The sequence below is a fragment of the Mus caroli genome, unplaced genomic scaffold, assembly GCF_978045245.1.
Source record: "Mus caroli unplaced genomic scaffold, Mus_caroli_1 scaffold_10, whole genome shotgun sequence".
Lineage (NCBI taxonomy): Eukaryota > Metazoa > Chordata > Mammalia > Rodentia > Muridae > Mus > Mus caroli.
In genome coordinates this window covers 917501-934525 of record NW_028227265.1, presented here as the reverse complement: position 1 = coordinate 934525, position 17025 = coordinate 917501, and the positions used below count along the sequence as shown (strand labels likewise).

The following is a 17025-nucleotide window of genomic DNA, read 5'->3' as shown; positions in this document are numbered from 1 at the left end:
GGAGTTTAGAAGAGGCTATTGGATCCCTGGGAACTGTAGGTATAGGTAGTCTTGAGTTAGCCAGTGTAGCTGTTGGTAACTGAACCTGAAAGAGCAGAACCTTCCCTTTACCACAATGCCATCTCTCCTGACCCAAAGGGATTCTTTTTTTTTTTTTTTTTTTTTTTTTTTAAGTTTCTTTGTTCTGTGAAGGCAGCGTCTCAGGTAGCACAGACTGACCTTGAACTCACACTGACCTTGAAACCCTGATCCTCATACCTCCTGTTCCAGAGTGCTGGGATCGGGGCCCCATACCACCAAATGTGTAAACTGTAGTTTCTCTTCTTCCGTGTGAGATGTTGGTTAGCTCCTAAGAATTCTTTGTTTCTTTATCGCCATAGGTTTGACTTTCAAAACAACACAATGCATAATCTTGACTGCACTTGATATGGTTTTGAGCTACACTGGGATCCCCAGGTTGTACCCTTGAGAACTAGGTGGTCCAAAGGCCTTCTGGGAGCAATGACTCTCTTATTTCTAGCAAAGTGATGTGGCTTGGTGAAAGGAGCAAGGTGTTTCCACCCAGCTAGTTCATACTGGCCATGCTCAAACAGGCCCCAACCTCAGCAGCCCCTGAGGTGGAACTGACCAGGGACAGCCTCTATCCAGCACGGTTAGGGCAGCAGATAGATAAATCACCCGAAGGTAGAAGCAGGCCCTGTCTCCTAGGCAGATCTGTGATATCAAGAAGAGGAATGTGTGCACGAGACCAAAATAAAATCAAACTAGGAATACTGCCAAATTCTTCCTCTGTCTCACACTTGCTCTCCTATAAAGCCACTCTGTTTCCCTGGATGGAGAAGTACAGGTATCTAAAATGGCCTGTCTCTCTTGATGAAATCCTATGGCACAGGAAAAGGCTGTTAGCCAGAACGGTTAGCAGTATACCTACGCACTAGCTGGCAATTATTTATTAGGGTGGCTTGGCTCCATTTCTCAGCACCCAATGTGGAAAAGAAAAAGTGTCTAGGAAAGCCTCAGTTCTGGAAAATGAGAAACAATAGCTTTAAGTATGTTTCCCCTAAAGTACACACAGAGCATGCCTTACAACTGAGAAAAGATAATCAAGAGAACTTAGGGGCTGAGCCAGAAAACTAGGAGTCCTTCACTGGTTCCCCAAGCTTCTTGTTTCTGGGTATGGGGAACTGTCCCTCCAGGGCGCACCAGTTGATCACTCAAGTGTCCTACGTGTGTCCCTTATCTCACCCGACCCAGGGCAGATTGGTTAAATACAGGCTTCGGCTTCGCCTGGGCTAGCCAGGCTTTGGGGTTCCTCTTCGGAAAGAGACAAGGATCTGGATCTCCACAATTTTGGCCTGGTTTCCCTTTTATGTCGACTCGCCAAGTCCGGCGAGGCGCCTGTCCGTTGGACTCCAGGACTAGGGTGGCGTGGGGTCACCCTGAATCTAAGGCTTGCCCAGCACAGTTGGAATTGGCAAGGATGCGCCCGATGCTGGCGCAGGGAGGCGGGGACACGCGCTCCGTGTGGCAGATCGCCAGGGCTGCCCCCCTCCCCGCCCCCCCCCACACACACACACCCGCCGCCGCCACTCTCGTTCCCCCAGCTCTACCCTGGGCGCGGCTATCGCCTAGACCTTGCCTGCAGAGGGCCAATGGCCTCACGACTGCCCCTTCCGCTCGACTCCGGCGTTTGACTCCCGGCCTTCTGGCACGCCCAACCAACCCACCCGGACTTCCAAAGGGTCGGAGAACCAAAGAGGAAGCTTGGGGCGACTAACCGGGGGCGCTCCGGGGCGCTCCGCTCTCTGCACGCAGGGTTGGCGCTGCGGTGAGGCAGGGAGGGAGAGGCTGCGTTGGAGGCGGGGCCCGGTAACCCGGGCGGGAAAGAAGGCTGGACTCTGGAGTCAGTGGGTCCTGCGCGGGAGCCCAGGCGGGAGATCCGCACAACAGACAAGCCTCAATTCAGCGCCCAGTCCAGACATCCAACACAGAGTCCTGGCCTAGGGCACCAGTGTCCTCAGTGATCTTTCTCCCTGAATGACCCTAGTTTTTCAGCCAAAACCTTTGACCAGAGTCTCCTTGCCAGCATTCCCAAATCTTTGCAAGCCCTTGTACCAGGTAGGAGTCAGTCTCTGTGGTGGCAGTGTGTCTATAAATGCCACTTCCCAGAAGGCGTGTGACCTTTTCACCTTATCCACCAGCTCTTTCGGAGGTCATTGAGCCCGGTATATGTACTTGATCAGAGGCCTCAACCAGTTTATGTCTCTGGGTGTCCTTGCTATTCATAAACCAAAGCCACCTGCTGCAGTTCTCGGAAAGCCCTCGAGGATGGAACCGGACTACATGGGGGAGGGGAGGCACTGGGCAGACACCAGGGACGCACCTCTTATGTGGGTGGCGGGTGAGGCTGGAGGATCAGTAGACACAATTGCCTGTAATCTAAACCTGGCACTAGGAGACCCTTGCAAAGATCATCCTGTCACCCTCACGAGGGGTCGTTGCCAGTCTTGTCCTTCCCTCGGGGTGCACAGAAATGGGTCCCTCGACCCCTGATTCAGATTCTTGGAGTTCTACGTGGCTGGTCTGCGACTGTTGGCGGCTGCCCCCTAGCTGAAAGGCGCGCCACCATCCATCCTCCGGGCTCATGTAACCCCAAAGAAGAGGGCACCAAATCTCGGGGAACAATGCAGCCTGAAGCGTCAGGGGTGGGGATGGGGGTATCAGGTACCCAGCCTTGCCTTTATGCAGGGCGAGGAGACCTTGTTCCGCTGCAGCCAGGGTCCGTGCTCTAAGAAAGTCTGCCTATGCTTTACGTGGCAGACAGGGTCACAGTTCTCTAAGATCAACAGCGCGTCTCGCAGAACAGCCAAGGCGTTCTTCTTTTGGGCTAAGTCCTACTCGGAGCGTCCTGGAGCGCCCGACTGCTTCCTGCCCCAAACCTCAGGCTGACACCCAGGAAGTGGAAGCCGGGACTGACAGCGAGATCCACGCCGCGGGGGGCGCGGGTGCCCAGGAATTAGGAGTTCCGTGAAGTACCAGCTAACCCCGGGCTCTCGGAACTCCTTGGCTCCGGGATCCTCGCCTACACGAGCAGCCTAGTTCAGTTCTGGGGTGCAGAGATCTCGCCAAGGTAGACTAGCCGGCCACTGGGGTTGGTACCACTAGTACTGCCCCTTCTGGCACACATACGTGACCTTGCGCTCTGGGCGCAGACAACCTGCTCCCTAGTGACCTTCTTCCCGCGGAGAGCACAGCAGGGTACCCGGAGGTGGGGTAGAGGGGGAGCCCAGAGGACCAACCGGGAAAGCACGCGGAGAGAAACTTGTGTCTCTGAATCTCCAGCCAGGCAATCACTGGCAGAGCTGTGCGGGGAGGGGGCGGGAGGAAGCGAGGGAAGGGCTCTGGAAGGGAGGGGGAGGTCGGAGAGAGAGGCGGGTGCCAGTGGAGAAAGTCCTCGCTCTCCCGCTCATCTTTTCATTGCTCTCTCTCCTTCCCGCAGACAACCCGGACCTCCTCTGGGCGCCAGCTCCTCGGCTCCAACCCGTCCAGAATCAAGCGGGATTTTTTTTTTTTTCTTTCCCTCTAGAAATTGGCTTTGGTGTGTCGCCCGCCCTCTCCCCTCCTCCTCGCAACTCCTCCCCTCTTTTTTTTCCTCCTTCTTCTTCTTCCTGAGACATGGCCCGGGCAGTGGCTCCTGGAAGAGGAACAAGTGTGGGAAAAGGGAGAGGAAATCGGAGCTAAATGACAGGATGCAGGCGACTTGAGACACAAAAAGAGACGCGCTTCTCGCGAATTCAGGCATTGCCTCGCCGCTAGCCTTCCCCGCCAAGACCCGCTGAGGATTTTATGGTTCTTAGGCGGACTTAAGAGCGTTTCGGATTGTTAAGATTATCGTTTGCTGGGTTTTCGTCCGCGCAATCGTGTTCTCCTGCGGCTGCCTGGGGACTGGCTTGGCGAAGGAGGATGGAGAGGGGGCTGCCGTTGCTGTGCGCCACGCTCGCCCTTGCCCTCGCCCTGGCGGGCGCTTTCCGCAGCGGTAAGTGACAGCCGGAGACGGGAGCGACCAGAGTGCCCGGGGCTGCCGAGTCCCCTCGGGCGAAGGGGTTCCAGCCCCAGCCACGGGACTTCCAGCCCCAGCCACGGGACGCGCGCACGGCTGCCGGGCGCAGGAAACTTGCCTGCGCAAGGAACGGAGAAGTCAGGGCGTCTGGGGCAGGAGGACCACAAACCCTCGGTCCCCTGCTCCAGTTGGTTGCTGGCTTCTCCTGCCTCTGTTTCGAGACAGAGCTGCCTACCTTCCCAGATCAGCACACCAATTATCTTAATAATGTTTCCTCCCAGAGGCAATTAAATGAGACTCCCTTTCAAAAATCTGATGGCTGCTGAGAGTTAATGAACACTTCACCGGGAGGACTTCCTGGTTCTCCTCAAAACACCCCTGCTCGGTTTCCTCTGGTGGGCGACACCGAGAGATAGCGGTCAGTCTTGGCGCTGGAACTCTCCGCTGCCTTTGTAAGCCGTCTGTGATCAGTCTGAAGTATGAATGAAAGTCGCACTGTCAATAAAGGCTTTGGATCTATTCAGTGTGAGGTACCAGCGTATCTGAGAATTCGTAACCCTGTTGCAGCTTCCAGTTGGCTTTTAAAACCACTCACTGTTAAGTAAATGAAAGGCAGTCCTGGGTATAAACAGTGCCTTGGAACATAAAGAGTGTGTTTAAAATGGGATCTGGTACATATGTGTTCCACGTCCCCTGGAAAGGTGCTGAAGGCTAGGCAAGGGCTGATCGGAACAGTAGATCTTCATCATTATTATTAACTAATAGCTAAATGTTTACTTTGTCTGGCTTAGATTTCAATCAAAGTAATTAGGAGAAAAGTGCATCTACCACTTATTGTAGTATATTGTTTTAATAAGAGCTGAGCGGAGGGCTCTACCAGGAAGAATTTAAATCACTCCTTTATGATAGAAGTTAATCTCCTTAATGTGCTTTCCCCAGGTTTTGTGATTTCAACTATAGATCTCCCCCAACAGGTACCAAGCAGTGTTCTCAAAAGATATGCAAAATTTTTGTGAACACGGCTGGAATTCAATTTATTAATGAATTCGAGTTGGCGGCATCTTCCTATATACTCTGTAAGGGAAGCCAAACACTCAAAAAATCATGAATGTGGAGTTCAATTTGTTAATGAACCTGAGTTGGTGGAGTGCTTCTATACTCTGGCAGGGAATGAAATATCCTTTTCCTCTAACGGAAAGAACTCAAATGTTTAGATCTCAAACGGTTATCCTTCATAATGCCTAAGGATGGAGTGACGGTCTTCAACTTTCCTAATGCTGCAACCCTTTTAGTACAGTTCATGCTTGTGGTGACCCCCCAACCATAAAATTATTTTTGTTGCTACTTCATAGCTGTAGTTTTGCTACTGTTATGAATCGTAATGTAAATATTTTTGGAGAAAGAGGTTTGCTAAAGGGGTCAAAACCCACAGATAGAGAACAACACTGGGTTAGAGCCATGTTGGGGTACCCAAAAGATGGTCACAATAGCCAATGTGAAGAGCATTAAGACTTGTGTGGTACTGAACAACACACACACACACACACACACACACACACACACACACTTTTTAATTTTCTTAGCAGAAATGTGGGGAATGCTGAAAATCTGGACTCCACTCAACTGAAACCTTATTGCTATGCTTGAGGTGGCCAGGGCCAGCACATGACTAAAGTCTCTAGTCCTCTTAAAACCATATCCACCTCCTCCCAGTAAGTGTCTACTAAATTAATTCATTAACCTTATTTAGGACTAATGGTCCACAGTCATTAGGAATCGCTCTCTTCTAATCAAGTGTTAGAGAAGACTGAACAGAGTGTGGGAGTCCAGCAGTCCACATTATCTTATTACACTGTCACTTTCTCAGAAGTCACAGATTAAAGTGCTCTGGTGTGGTACCAACCCCACCTCACTGTCTTCTGAAGTGACTATCTGTCTACTGTTTTATTTCTCTCTCCTAACAGATGCCATGGTGGCTACACAGAACTGGAGTGACTTAATGAGCTGGGGGGTGGGGGTGTGTGGGGTTGGGGGAGTCACTCTCCAAGATTTCTGCACAAAATAAAATAATGCCAGAGCCTCTGCAGAATCACACCACTGAGCCGGCTAATGTCATTAGCTGAGATTCTGAGCGTTGGTTGCAACATCAGTTCTTCTTGAAGACCTAAAGCTTTTAAACACCAATGGGAAGCGAATCTGTAGGACCAACCTCCTCCAATCTAAGAAACAGCCAGAAACATCTAGCAATTGGAGAAAACAACATAATTTATATTGTCTTCTTTTTAATTTATGGGAAATGACTTCTGTAATGCATGTAGCTTTATGCATTTTTGATGTGCACTTCATCTTTCATTTCCATTTGACCTGGTTTTCCTGTAATAAAATTCCGTAGATTTATAAATTCATGCTGAGAGCAAAGAATGCCATTCTCTTTCCACAGGGAATCTATTAGATGTAATATTAAAATCTATATATACCATTACTGGATGTTTGTGATTGATAGGCTTATATATTTCAATGTTTCATACCTGTACTTCCTACATAGTTTATGCACCAAATTTTTATTGCCTAAAATTAAGCATCAATAAATGGGGTGGCATTTGCAGGCTGTGGCTCTCCTGTGCGAAACCCATAATAGAGAGTGACAGTAGCGATCTATGCTGAATTGTAAACCAGCCCAGAGTCTGGTTTATTTAGCTATTAGAGAGTCACTCCAGCATTTGAGTTTGTGTTGTGGTGGTGGTTTGTTTTTCAGTAAAGGCTGAAAACTGGAGAGCTTCTCTTTCCTGGGATGTGAAGACATAGCTCACCATCTGTGATACCCAGACCTCAGTGGCCGAGGCTTCCCCTAACATTTAGTAATTAGAATTAATGCTGTGTGGCTATTTATTTTTCTTTCTGCCCCATTGCTTTGATCTGGTCTCCAAGGCTGAACAACTTGGATAAGTAAAGCCGAGTTCTTTCTGCATCACCAGCTGCACTTTGTTCTCTGCTTATTTGAGTCTCAAAAGCAGAGATAACTCAAAATCACTTAGATTTACAGGCAGATAAAACAACAACAAAAGGAGGTTAGGCTTCAGGCAAATCAAAGTCCTGGAAGACAGTCCCCACTGGTCAATGACACTGACCAGGCTTATCATCAAAAAGCCACTTGCAAGGAGTGGCACAGCATCTTTTAGGCACCTTCCACTTAGAGCTGTTCCTTAATGTGATTACACTTCTTGGAAGATAATTAAGTCTAGCAGGAGCTCCCAGGGGGCTGTGTTAACATCAATTGAGGGGGTTTAATGTTTTTAATGCTAGAAGACCTCTTTCTTTGGAAGAAAGTTGAGTGTGAGGGAAAAGCATCTCGGATCACAGTAGGCTTTCTGTGGATGTGATGCTCCTGCAGATTAAAGAGTGTTCCTTAGTGGTGTGGTGTACTTTGTGTCTAGGGTCACACGGAGGGTTTATGGGGGACACTTTGGAGTTCTCTTAACTGACAGAATGTTTGCTAATTGTCAATACACATGTAAAGCTAGAAGACTCAACTAGTTGCAGGGAAGAGATCTGCTAACATGTCATTTTTGTTGCAGACAAATGTGGCGGGACCATAAAAATCGAAAACCCAGGGTACCTCACATCTCCCGGTTACCCTCATTCTTACCATCCAAGTGAGAAGTGTGAATGGCTAATCCAAGCTCCGGAGCCCTACCAGAGAATCATGATCAACTTCAACCCACATTTCGATTTGGAGGACAGAGACTGCAAGTAAGTGAGGGAGTTTGAACAGGGCGCCACAGCACCATCTAGTGGTCATGAGTATTCGTGCTGAGAAAGTAAATGAGCGGATCCGGATGAACTCAATTGTCAGTGGTGTGGAAATGAAGTTACAAGTGGCTGAGTTCACCCAATATGTCAGGCTGTGTTTAAATGTTTGTCCTCCTTCTGTTGACACGTTTGGTTTGGGAAATCTTTTGTTAAGAAATGTGTGGTGTGTGGTTCTTTCTGGAAAGGGTTTTGAGAAAAGGCTTGTGCTTTCTTAAGTATTGTGGGTCACCAGTATACATGATCTGCAGATGGTGGAGTCGGGTGTTTTTTAAACAAATCTGTGGCTCATTCAATGATTTTAGAAGGTTTCTCACGGCTGGGGACTATAGCTCTGTGGCAAGGGCTACTCCAGCACTCTGATCTGAAAGACTGTATTGAGTTTGACATGAAAAAAGCAAGTGAATTAAAGGGTTTGTTATTATCGCTATTTTGTTTGTTTGGTTGATTTGTTTGATAATTTGCTTGTGGCAGGGTCTCACTATGTAGCCCCAGATGTCCTGGAACTCATTTTGTTTATCTGGGTGGCTTTGAGCTTAGAGATCCACCTGTCTCTGCCTCCCAAGTGCAGACATTTGCTAGTGTGCTGAGCTTAAGCAAGAGTTTCAAATATTAGGTTAATTGTGGACATGTTTATGAAAATGACTTTTTAAAATGCACAAATACAATGAGAATTTAGGTGTGTATCGGGTTAGAGTCAATCTGCCTTACCTGTCTGTCTCTTTCAACTTGAAGTTACTAAATATTAGTCTATGAAAAGTTTCATTATCCCAGTAACATTTTACTGTAGAGACTATGTAAATGATGCCCATACACTTTAAATGGAAATCCTGGTTGTAGATGTGGTATTTCTGCTTTTGCATTGTATGAGGTGGGCCAATGAAGACTCCATAGCTCAATGCTCTCTACATCCAGGACCACCTCTTAGTGTCTTGCTCACATGATCCCACATGATCTCACTCTGAAGCACTTTAAGGAGTTGGGTCGCCAGTTTGAGCTTGAATAGTAATCTTGATGAAGACATGAGCCAATTCTTACTTTGCACTTAGCCGTGTTGGAGACGTTTTCAATGGTGAAAGCTACTCTGTTTCATACTTTCATTCTTTTGTAGAGAACAGAGTGATATGAAAACATTCCCACATGCACAAAGGACTCAGAAATCTGTTGATTTTGTAGTGTAGTGACAACCAGATGTCCATAGTCAGGATATCAAGGTTTCTACTTTATTCAGCTTTATTCAGTGTCCAGTGAATTAACAGAAACCTATAGACAGAGGATGCATCTGTGAATGATTGACATACAGGACTGCATTCTGATTCCAGTTTATTCAAGTTCCAACATTGGGTTGACTTTTATTTTGTCTCCCCCCCCCCCTTTGGAAGCTGAGGACTGTACCCAGTGCTCTACCCTGGGCTAAATACCCTAGATTGTAGAATTAATAGTGTATCAGTGCCTTCTAGAAAACAGGGCATTGTTTCAAATAGGTTGTTGTTTGGAAGTTCTGGGGGTCAAATCTAGGGCTTCATGAATGCTAGGTAAGGACTCCATCACTGAGCCACACCAGACTTATTAATATTCTTTGTAGTGATTGTTATAGTGCTAATAGTGTAAACAACTTTGATACTGTATTGTTGTTACATCTTGACAATCTGCTATAGGAGATATTTTCAAGAAACTCTGGCAACACATGATTTCCTTCAAAATAAAGTATTCTTAGATTTCAATAAGCTCACGTTTACCGATTTCTGACCAGGAAATTATGACCAGGTAACTGTGTGACAGAATTAAGTCCTCTGAGTAGTCCCAGTCATCAGAGGTGGTGTGGTAACAAACGTTCAACAGCTATGCTGAGGAGGAAGCAGATCAGGTCCTGGATTGTGATTTTGCTCATTTTCATGTCTCAAACGTTCCGCTGTGGACAGTTTCCAACTTCTTGTGTGACATCACCTCATATACACTTGCAAAAAAAAGGGGGGAGAGGAGAGGGGATGTATATTCAGCAATAGTTCTGAGAGCTGGCGCATGCTGAGCCCAGGACATCATGTAGTAGAAGCTTGGGAGCAATGCTAATTGATAAACTCTTATGTGTAGATAGTGCTTTTATGTCCCCTCCCCCACACAGTATGTACACTAATACATGCATACACAGGCTGCCTCAAGAAACTGATGGTGGAAAATGATGTATGGGAAACTTTACATGGTTATTTGTCATGATACAGGGTAGGATGTGACAGGAAAGGAGGACCACCTATTTTGTTCATTTCCTTCTTTAAAAAAAAAAAAAGACAATCAGGGGCTGGCAAGATGGCTAAGTAATTGAAAGTACTTGCTAAGCCTGAGTGACTGCATTCAATCTCTGGGAAACAAATGGATGAAAGAGGAAACCTATTGCTACAAGTTGTCCTCAGGCTTCCTCACGTACACTGTGGGACAGGGGCAGGCACACATGCATACACATACGTTGTACACACTTTAAGCTTTAAGAAAACATTGCTTCCATGAAGATTATGTAGTGGTGAGATTTGGGGAGCTTTGTTTATAAGTTTTGTTTGCTGAAGAATAAAATGATCTCTTAATGATCACAGTTCAGGCTCCGTGCCCTAGAAGAAGACACCAGCATTTAAAAACTGATTATTCACTCTGGTGAAGGCAGGGAGATTCTGCTCATGGGAAATGCCTTTGTGCCTCATTCTAAAGTGTAGCCACGTTACCTTTTTCACAATGAAAAACTTCAAAATGTTACAGGGAAAGCACCTTAAGAATGGCCTTCCCTCCCCCCATCTTTCCAGATCATACATGGCTTCTGGTCATTGTTACAATTAGTGCTGTTCATTGAGATGTGCTCAGAGGCACAGCCTCATCTGCAGGTGCTCATAATTCTCTGAGAAGGTGGAACACGCAGAGATTCTTAAAGAAATAGCCTGCATTATTTCATCTTCTGACTGTATGAGAGTATTTATGAAATTGAGTTCAGTATATCACCCATCACTCTCCCTGGAAGCTCTACAGACCATGGTGGTTCACACTAGCAATCCCAGCACCTGGGAGGCAGAGGCAAGAGAATTCAGGACTCCTAGTTCCCCCTCAGCTACACAGCAGGTTTGAGACAAGTTTGAGATGCATGGGATCCTGTCTCAGAAAACAAACCAATTGTTCATGTTCCCCTTAGTTGAGATAGTTTTCATTTCTCCCTCTTTGGCTGTAGCCTATGGCTGAAGACAGGAAAATGATGTGTGTGCTAATGCTATTGAGTTGCTAGTGGAATAACTGAAGGAGCCAATGTGAAATCATTGAGAAGCTAAAATTTCTCCACCAAGACGTTTTCATCATGACTGTGACATCAATGATTTGGTTATTGTTAGAACATTTGGAAATATGAAAGTAAACGTATGTCAAACTAAATGTATTGATCCTGTAATGGGTTGATTCTCATATAAATACAACCTGTATTTTTTTCTTGAAATTGCCACTATTTGTACAGTCAACTTTCACCATGAGAAAGCAAGCAAGAAATCAATGTCTTGTAACATTTGTTATGGAGAAATGTCTTTGAGACCCAAGGAAACATTTCTCTTTCCTAGGGAGGAGGGCTGGACACGTACTTAGACCAGCCAAGTAGTTTGACAGGGAAAAAAAAATCTCTTGATATTTTCATTGTTTTGTTTGTAATTATGTAAAATCCATAATATGACTCTGACAGTATAGGATATAATCATGAGATTTTCATGTAAATGATGCTAAAACAGAGCTAGTTCATAATTCAACTGTGGGCTTACTTTACAGAGTAAGGGTTAGGGTTTCACAGTGACTAGTCCTTGAATGTAGATGTGGTTGCTGAAATTTTGTTTTAACATGTAACAGTCCATGTTGATGCTGCCATTCACTGGATTCATTACACGAAAGCATTGAAACCAGGGTAATATGACCTCTTTCATTCTTTTATTGAACAAGGTGTAGTGTAAATCAATCGATGAACTGAACAGCAGAGCATCTGTCTTCAAGGATAACAAGGGCTAGGGTTTCCATCCGGATGTTCTTGTATTGATATAAGAGACAACACTAGAATGTTCTGAGAGGAGAGGGTGTTGAGGAGATGGAAGAAATGGTAATTTCTCCTTTTCACACAAGCAAAATCCTGTATGTTTGGAAGGCATTAAAGTGCCATTAAAAGTAGAGCAGCTGAGAATCTCTGAGAAAGAAATGTCTATTGTACATTGGAAATGTTGAACTGGTCAGAACTCATGGCTCCAAGGCTTCCTTCAGTGTTAAAGGCAGACATCTTGAGTCTCATAAAACTTTATTTCTGTATAATAAACAAGAATACCATTGACAGAGTAGTGAGGATTTATGAAACTTCTCTGGCTTCCCAGCAATGCGGGCTATCAGCATGATAATTTATAATGGTTTGTGACAAATACTGCCGAGCCGAGAGGTGTGTGGTTACATTCAGATCGGATGTCTTTATCTGGGGAGCAATAAAAATTTCACAGACATTGGGTTAAAAACATTAAGAAAATGAATGTAAGGCTGCAGAAGGAAAAAACCTACAAAGGTGGAGTTGGAGAAAGAGGTGCAATGGAGTCTTTATGGATGAGGCCCTGTTCCACTTTGGTTTCTTAAATCATGAGGATTCTTTTCTCACTCTCAACTTCTACTGCATCTTCTCACCATCACCAGTGATGGGCATGTTTCTGAATTCTGTGCAGCTAAAGGAACCTTTCATTGCTATAACTCTATAGGAATCACAAAGATTAACTAGAGATCATAGTCAAATCTGGGGGAGGAAGGATTGATAAACTAAATCACACTGTGTTTCCTTATTGCTATTTTTAAATTTTCCTGTTTATAAGCTAGGAGACACTACTGATCCAATTTACTTTTGAAGAATACAAGCTCATTTATTAAAACTTAATTTGCCCCTTGTTTTTAAAATCTGATTATCCCTGCAAATTAAATTTCACAATTTTATAGTTATGTAATTTTACATATTTAAATGACATAATTTTACAAAGTCATTTATTGACTAAGTCCCATTTTTGTTTCCCTGACTAATATTTCCTAATTTCATTCCTTTTGCCCAGCATGAATCTTTGCATCAAGTTTGACTTTTGACTGTTATATTAAAAGCTATATTTCCTGAGGAATTGTTTCTGGATATGTGTTTGTATGTATATGTTGTATTTATGTCAGTATCTGTGTGTGTGTTTGTGAAAGGGAGAGTATATCCAAGACAAGCCCTTCCATCTAGTCTTTAACTTTTTAGTATCATGCAGACTAAAACAAAAGCTTTTATTTTACACAGATACATACACACAGACATGGGCACACACACATAGTCATGCCCTCACTGAGACTTGCACTTGAATAGATACGGGCATGCACACAATTATTGACACAGACACAGACGTGCATACACACATAGACATGCACTCAGACATGGGCACGCATATACATAGGCATCATGCACACACGCAGACATGGCCTTGCACAGACATTGACATTCACACTTACACAAAGACACACTCTTTCCCTTCTGATAAGGAGTCCTGTCCTGCTGAAAACTCAGCTCGTTTTTCCCTGTGGCTAATGTAGAAATATCTTATCTTTACTTAATATGTTAACAGGTACCTTATAACAAACACAAAGTCTCCCATCTGGATCTACTTTCTATGCAAAGGGAATTCAGAAAATTCTTCTGTTTGTCTTGAGGCTGGGAGAGGTATGTCCGTGCTGAAACAAAGCATGATTGTTGGGTGACTTCCTCAACAACTCTCTACCTTATGGTTTAGAGATAGGCTCTCTTTCAAGTTGAACCTGGAACTCACCAGTTTGACAAAAGTAGCTGTCCAGTGAATTCCAGGGACCCTCCTATCTCATCTTCCTTCCCCTGCACTAGGTTTGTGGGCTCAGTTTTTCACATGACTGGTGGGTATTAAACTCTGTTCTTCTGTTTGCACAGTAAGCACTGTACCAGCTGAGTGGTCTCCCCAGTTCCTCTTCCCTTGTTTTAATGGATCATCTTATAACTTCTGGTTTTTATCTTGTGTGACTGTTCAGTACTTTATGGGCAATGTGAAGGGGGCACTGTCAAGTTCTGTTAAAATGAATAGCTCTTGAGAAAGTAGGAGTGAGGCATCTTGGGCATTGTTGGCCAGTACCTGCAGCACCTCTAGTACCACTCAGGCAAGTAACCTTCTACTTTCTTTTGAGTCTTTCCCCTATTAGCACTGATTTAATTTAAACAGGGTGTTTAAAAAAAGGGTTTTCTTCATTTCCTTTAGTATAAGTACTCACGCTTGATAGTGATGTTTTGAATGTGTCAAGGTAGGTTTGTGCTAGATGTTTGTGTGAACTAAAAGAAACAGCCAGGGGTAGAAAGATGGCTCCGTGGATGAAGTGCTCCCTCACAAGCTTGATGGCCCAAATCCAGTTGCCAGATTCTAGGTAAAAACACCAACCATGGACGCATACCCTTGTAATCCTTGCAGTGGCGAGGCAGATTCTTGGAGCCCACTGTCCAGTCAATCTAGCCAAAAAACTGGAGGCATGTCTCAGAGGGAAAGGTAGAGAGAGACAGATAAAGATATCAGATAACCTCTTCTGGCTTCTGTTTGGATTCATGGGCACACACCTGTATAGCCACCTAAAACACACAATCAGTTGAATGAATGAATGAATGAATGAATGAATGTAGAGAACAATTGAAAATACTCAAAGTCAAAGCTCTGGCCTTTGTATGTAAGTGCACATGTGTACACACACATCCAAACCCAACTTCCATCAGAAGCTAAAGGAGTAGTCTACTTGAAATTGTGTCACACTAAGTCAACAAGTCTGTGGTGCTCCCAACTAGAATTATTTTGGGAATACGGGAGCCTGAGAAAGGACCAGGGCAGACATGTGCCTTCAGCTTCATGTGTGTTTTCAGTTCTGTCCTTCCCATCGTAACTTTTGGTAGATACACATATGTTGACATGCCTCAGCAACAGCACACATAAGGACATGTGCCCAAGGAGAGTAAATGATAAACTTTACTAATTGCACGTGCCTGTTCATCAACACTGATAATTGGTGGGGGCAGTGGGGAGGGTTAGTGTTCAGATCAGGTTCCAAATGCCTCTTAATTGGGTGTTTGTCAGAAGTCCTGAACGTGACAGGCAGTGACTTAGCTGTTCTAGCTCCTCACAGGAATGGGCATCCAGCTAGTCTGTGTTCAGATGGCCTGTGTCTAGGATCTAGGTCAGTTAATGCTGTCATCTGGCTGAAATGATGCAGACAATTCACAGAGAGACCAGGAAGCAGTGTGTCTGCTCACAGTGACTACATTCTTCAAACAAACGGAGGCAAACAAACCACCAATCATCTCTTGGCTCCTGTCAACTCAATTGCTTAAAAACATTCATGCCCACTAAAGAAATGTTAGCCTTATAACATGCTTCTTTCCATCCAGACTCGGTATGTATTTACTGAATCTCATTAGCTCAGAGTGGCTTTTATCCTCCTCTCCTTTAAATTCATATGTGTATTCATGTGCACGTGGGATCCACTTGCTTCTGCCCATTCCATTCAGCCATATCAGAGGTTTTCACGTGGAGGTTGAGGATCCAAATTTAGGTCATCAAGCTTCTACTGTATGCACTTTCCCCTCTGAGCCAACTCCCTAGCTCTCTCCTTTACATCACCATAGACTGCTTGGAAAGAGCAGCTTGGCAGCTTCTGACTCGTCAGCTTCGCCCTGAGTATGTATGCTCAGGCATGTGATCTCACTTCTTCATCTCAAGTGTTTCAAACACCAGAGATATGAAGTCAGAGAAGTGCAAATTAAATGCCCAAGTACTCACCTGTTATACCAAGAACCTGACTGTTGCTGTTTTAGCAGGACGTACATTTGGGCCATGCCCTTTGTGCGAAAGACTTCTGAACTGTTGCCAGCCATTTTCTTCCCTGAACCATCTCCTGCAAATGCTTAAATATAAACCCAGTAATTCAAAGATGGAGCTTTCGGATAATTAAAGCATTTGTGAATTCTGCAGAGGGCTGATTGGTGATTTCCTGCTCTGCCCAAAGTTGCTTTCAGCTAGCAATGAAAGTCATGGTAGGGGTGTCTAAATTCTGGTGCCTTTGGTTGGTGGTTTCTGAAAACAAAGCACATGTTACTCTAGGGTTTGCCCAAATCTGGTAGCTAGGCCAGGCATGGCATGAGTTTATACTGTTGGTGGTTAAATGGATGTTCCAGGTACCAGCTGCATATTTAGTCCCAGACCCCACAATAAAAAGGCCACATTTCCTTGTAAACACTATACAATTACTTAATCTCAGGCAGATGTCATAAAAGTTGCTCATAGTTCCCCATTCACCATGTTTTATACTTTTATTTTCCACTGTGGCCCTGGAAGAGGTTAGGGGAGAATGGCTGCCAAGGCATTTGCTTTCTATGACAGAGGAGTTTTCTGAGAAAAAACAGACCCTGAAAAGTATTTTGTCGTTATCTGGAATAGATACTTTGAACAAGCAGCCAAATCAGGACAGAGGTGTTTCCTATGGCTTTGGTGACAGGCGAGCCTGTCATGGGAGAGCTTCCAGTTCCCTCCTAATGTCTCATTCTACAAGATCTTAAGCTTCTGAAGACCAGGCAGAGATGGTCAAAGCTATGATTCTTATGCAGCATTGCAAGATCTCCTCTGACTCTCTCATAAACAGATATTGTGAACAGAACAGGTGCTTTAAGGGTCTAGCTACCGCAGACACATGATGCAAACCAGAATTTAGGAAAAAAAAAAAACAACCTAAAACGTTCAAAAATATAAAGTTTCCCATTTTAAATGAAGCAAGGAACATACTTGATACAAAGATAAGATGGCCATACAGAGCCCCCCTATATGGAGTGTGCGCACATCGTCTTAATAAGGGATGGTGATATTTGTTCTTAGATGAGTTGAGAAAGTAGACATTAATTTCTTAAATATGGTTATAGAAAAAGAGAGAATGATAGAGTGAGTAAAATTTTTAAGTTTCTAGAGATTATCATACTTTGGAAAACATGGTAGACCACAAAAATGACAAATTCCAACTAACCGAACAGTCTGGGCACTCTCTCTGCCTCACTATTGCTTTGCCCTCCTGGTCTGACACTCTTTTATTGAGGTGTCCCTTTCTAC

The 17025-nt window shown here is 44.7% G+C and overlaps 1 protein-coding gene across 6 annotated transcripts in view; it reads left to right on the top strand.

Annotated features, from left to right (window-relative positions):
• The first annotated feature begins 2658 nt into the window (after positions 1–2658).
• The window catches only part of Nrp1 (neuropilin 1), a 146724-nt gene continuing 132357 nt past the window's right edge, over positions 2659–17025 (top strand). For 2 of the 6 annotated variants that reach the window (XM_021169252.3, XM_029480490.2), the window contains exons 1-2: positions 3426–4036; positions 7636–7810. In XM_021169252.3, coding sequence (XP_021024911.1) covers positions 3964–4036; positions 7636–7810 — 248 coding nt within the window. In that variant the 5' untranslated portion in view covers positions 3426–3963. The other 4 variants (XM_021169251.3, XM_021169250.3, XM_021169249.3 and 1 more) reach the window with 4 other exon arrangements.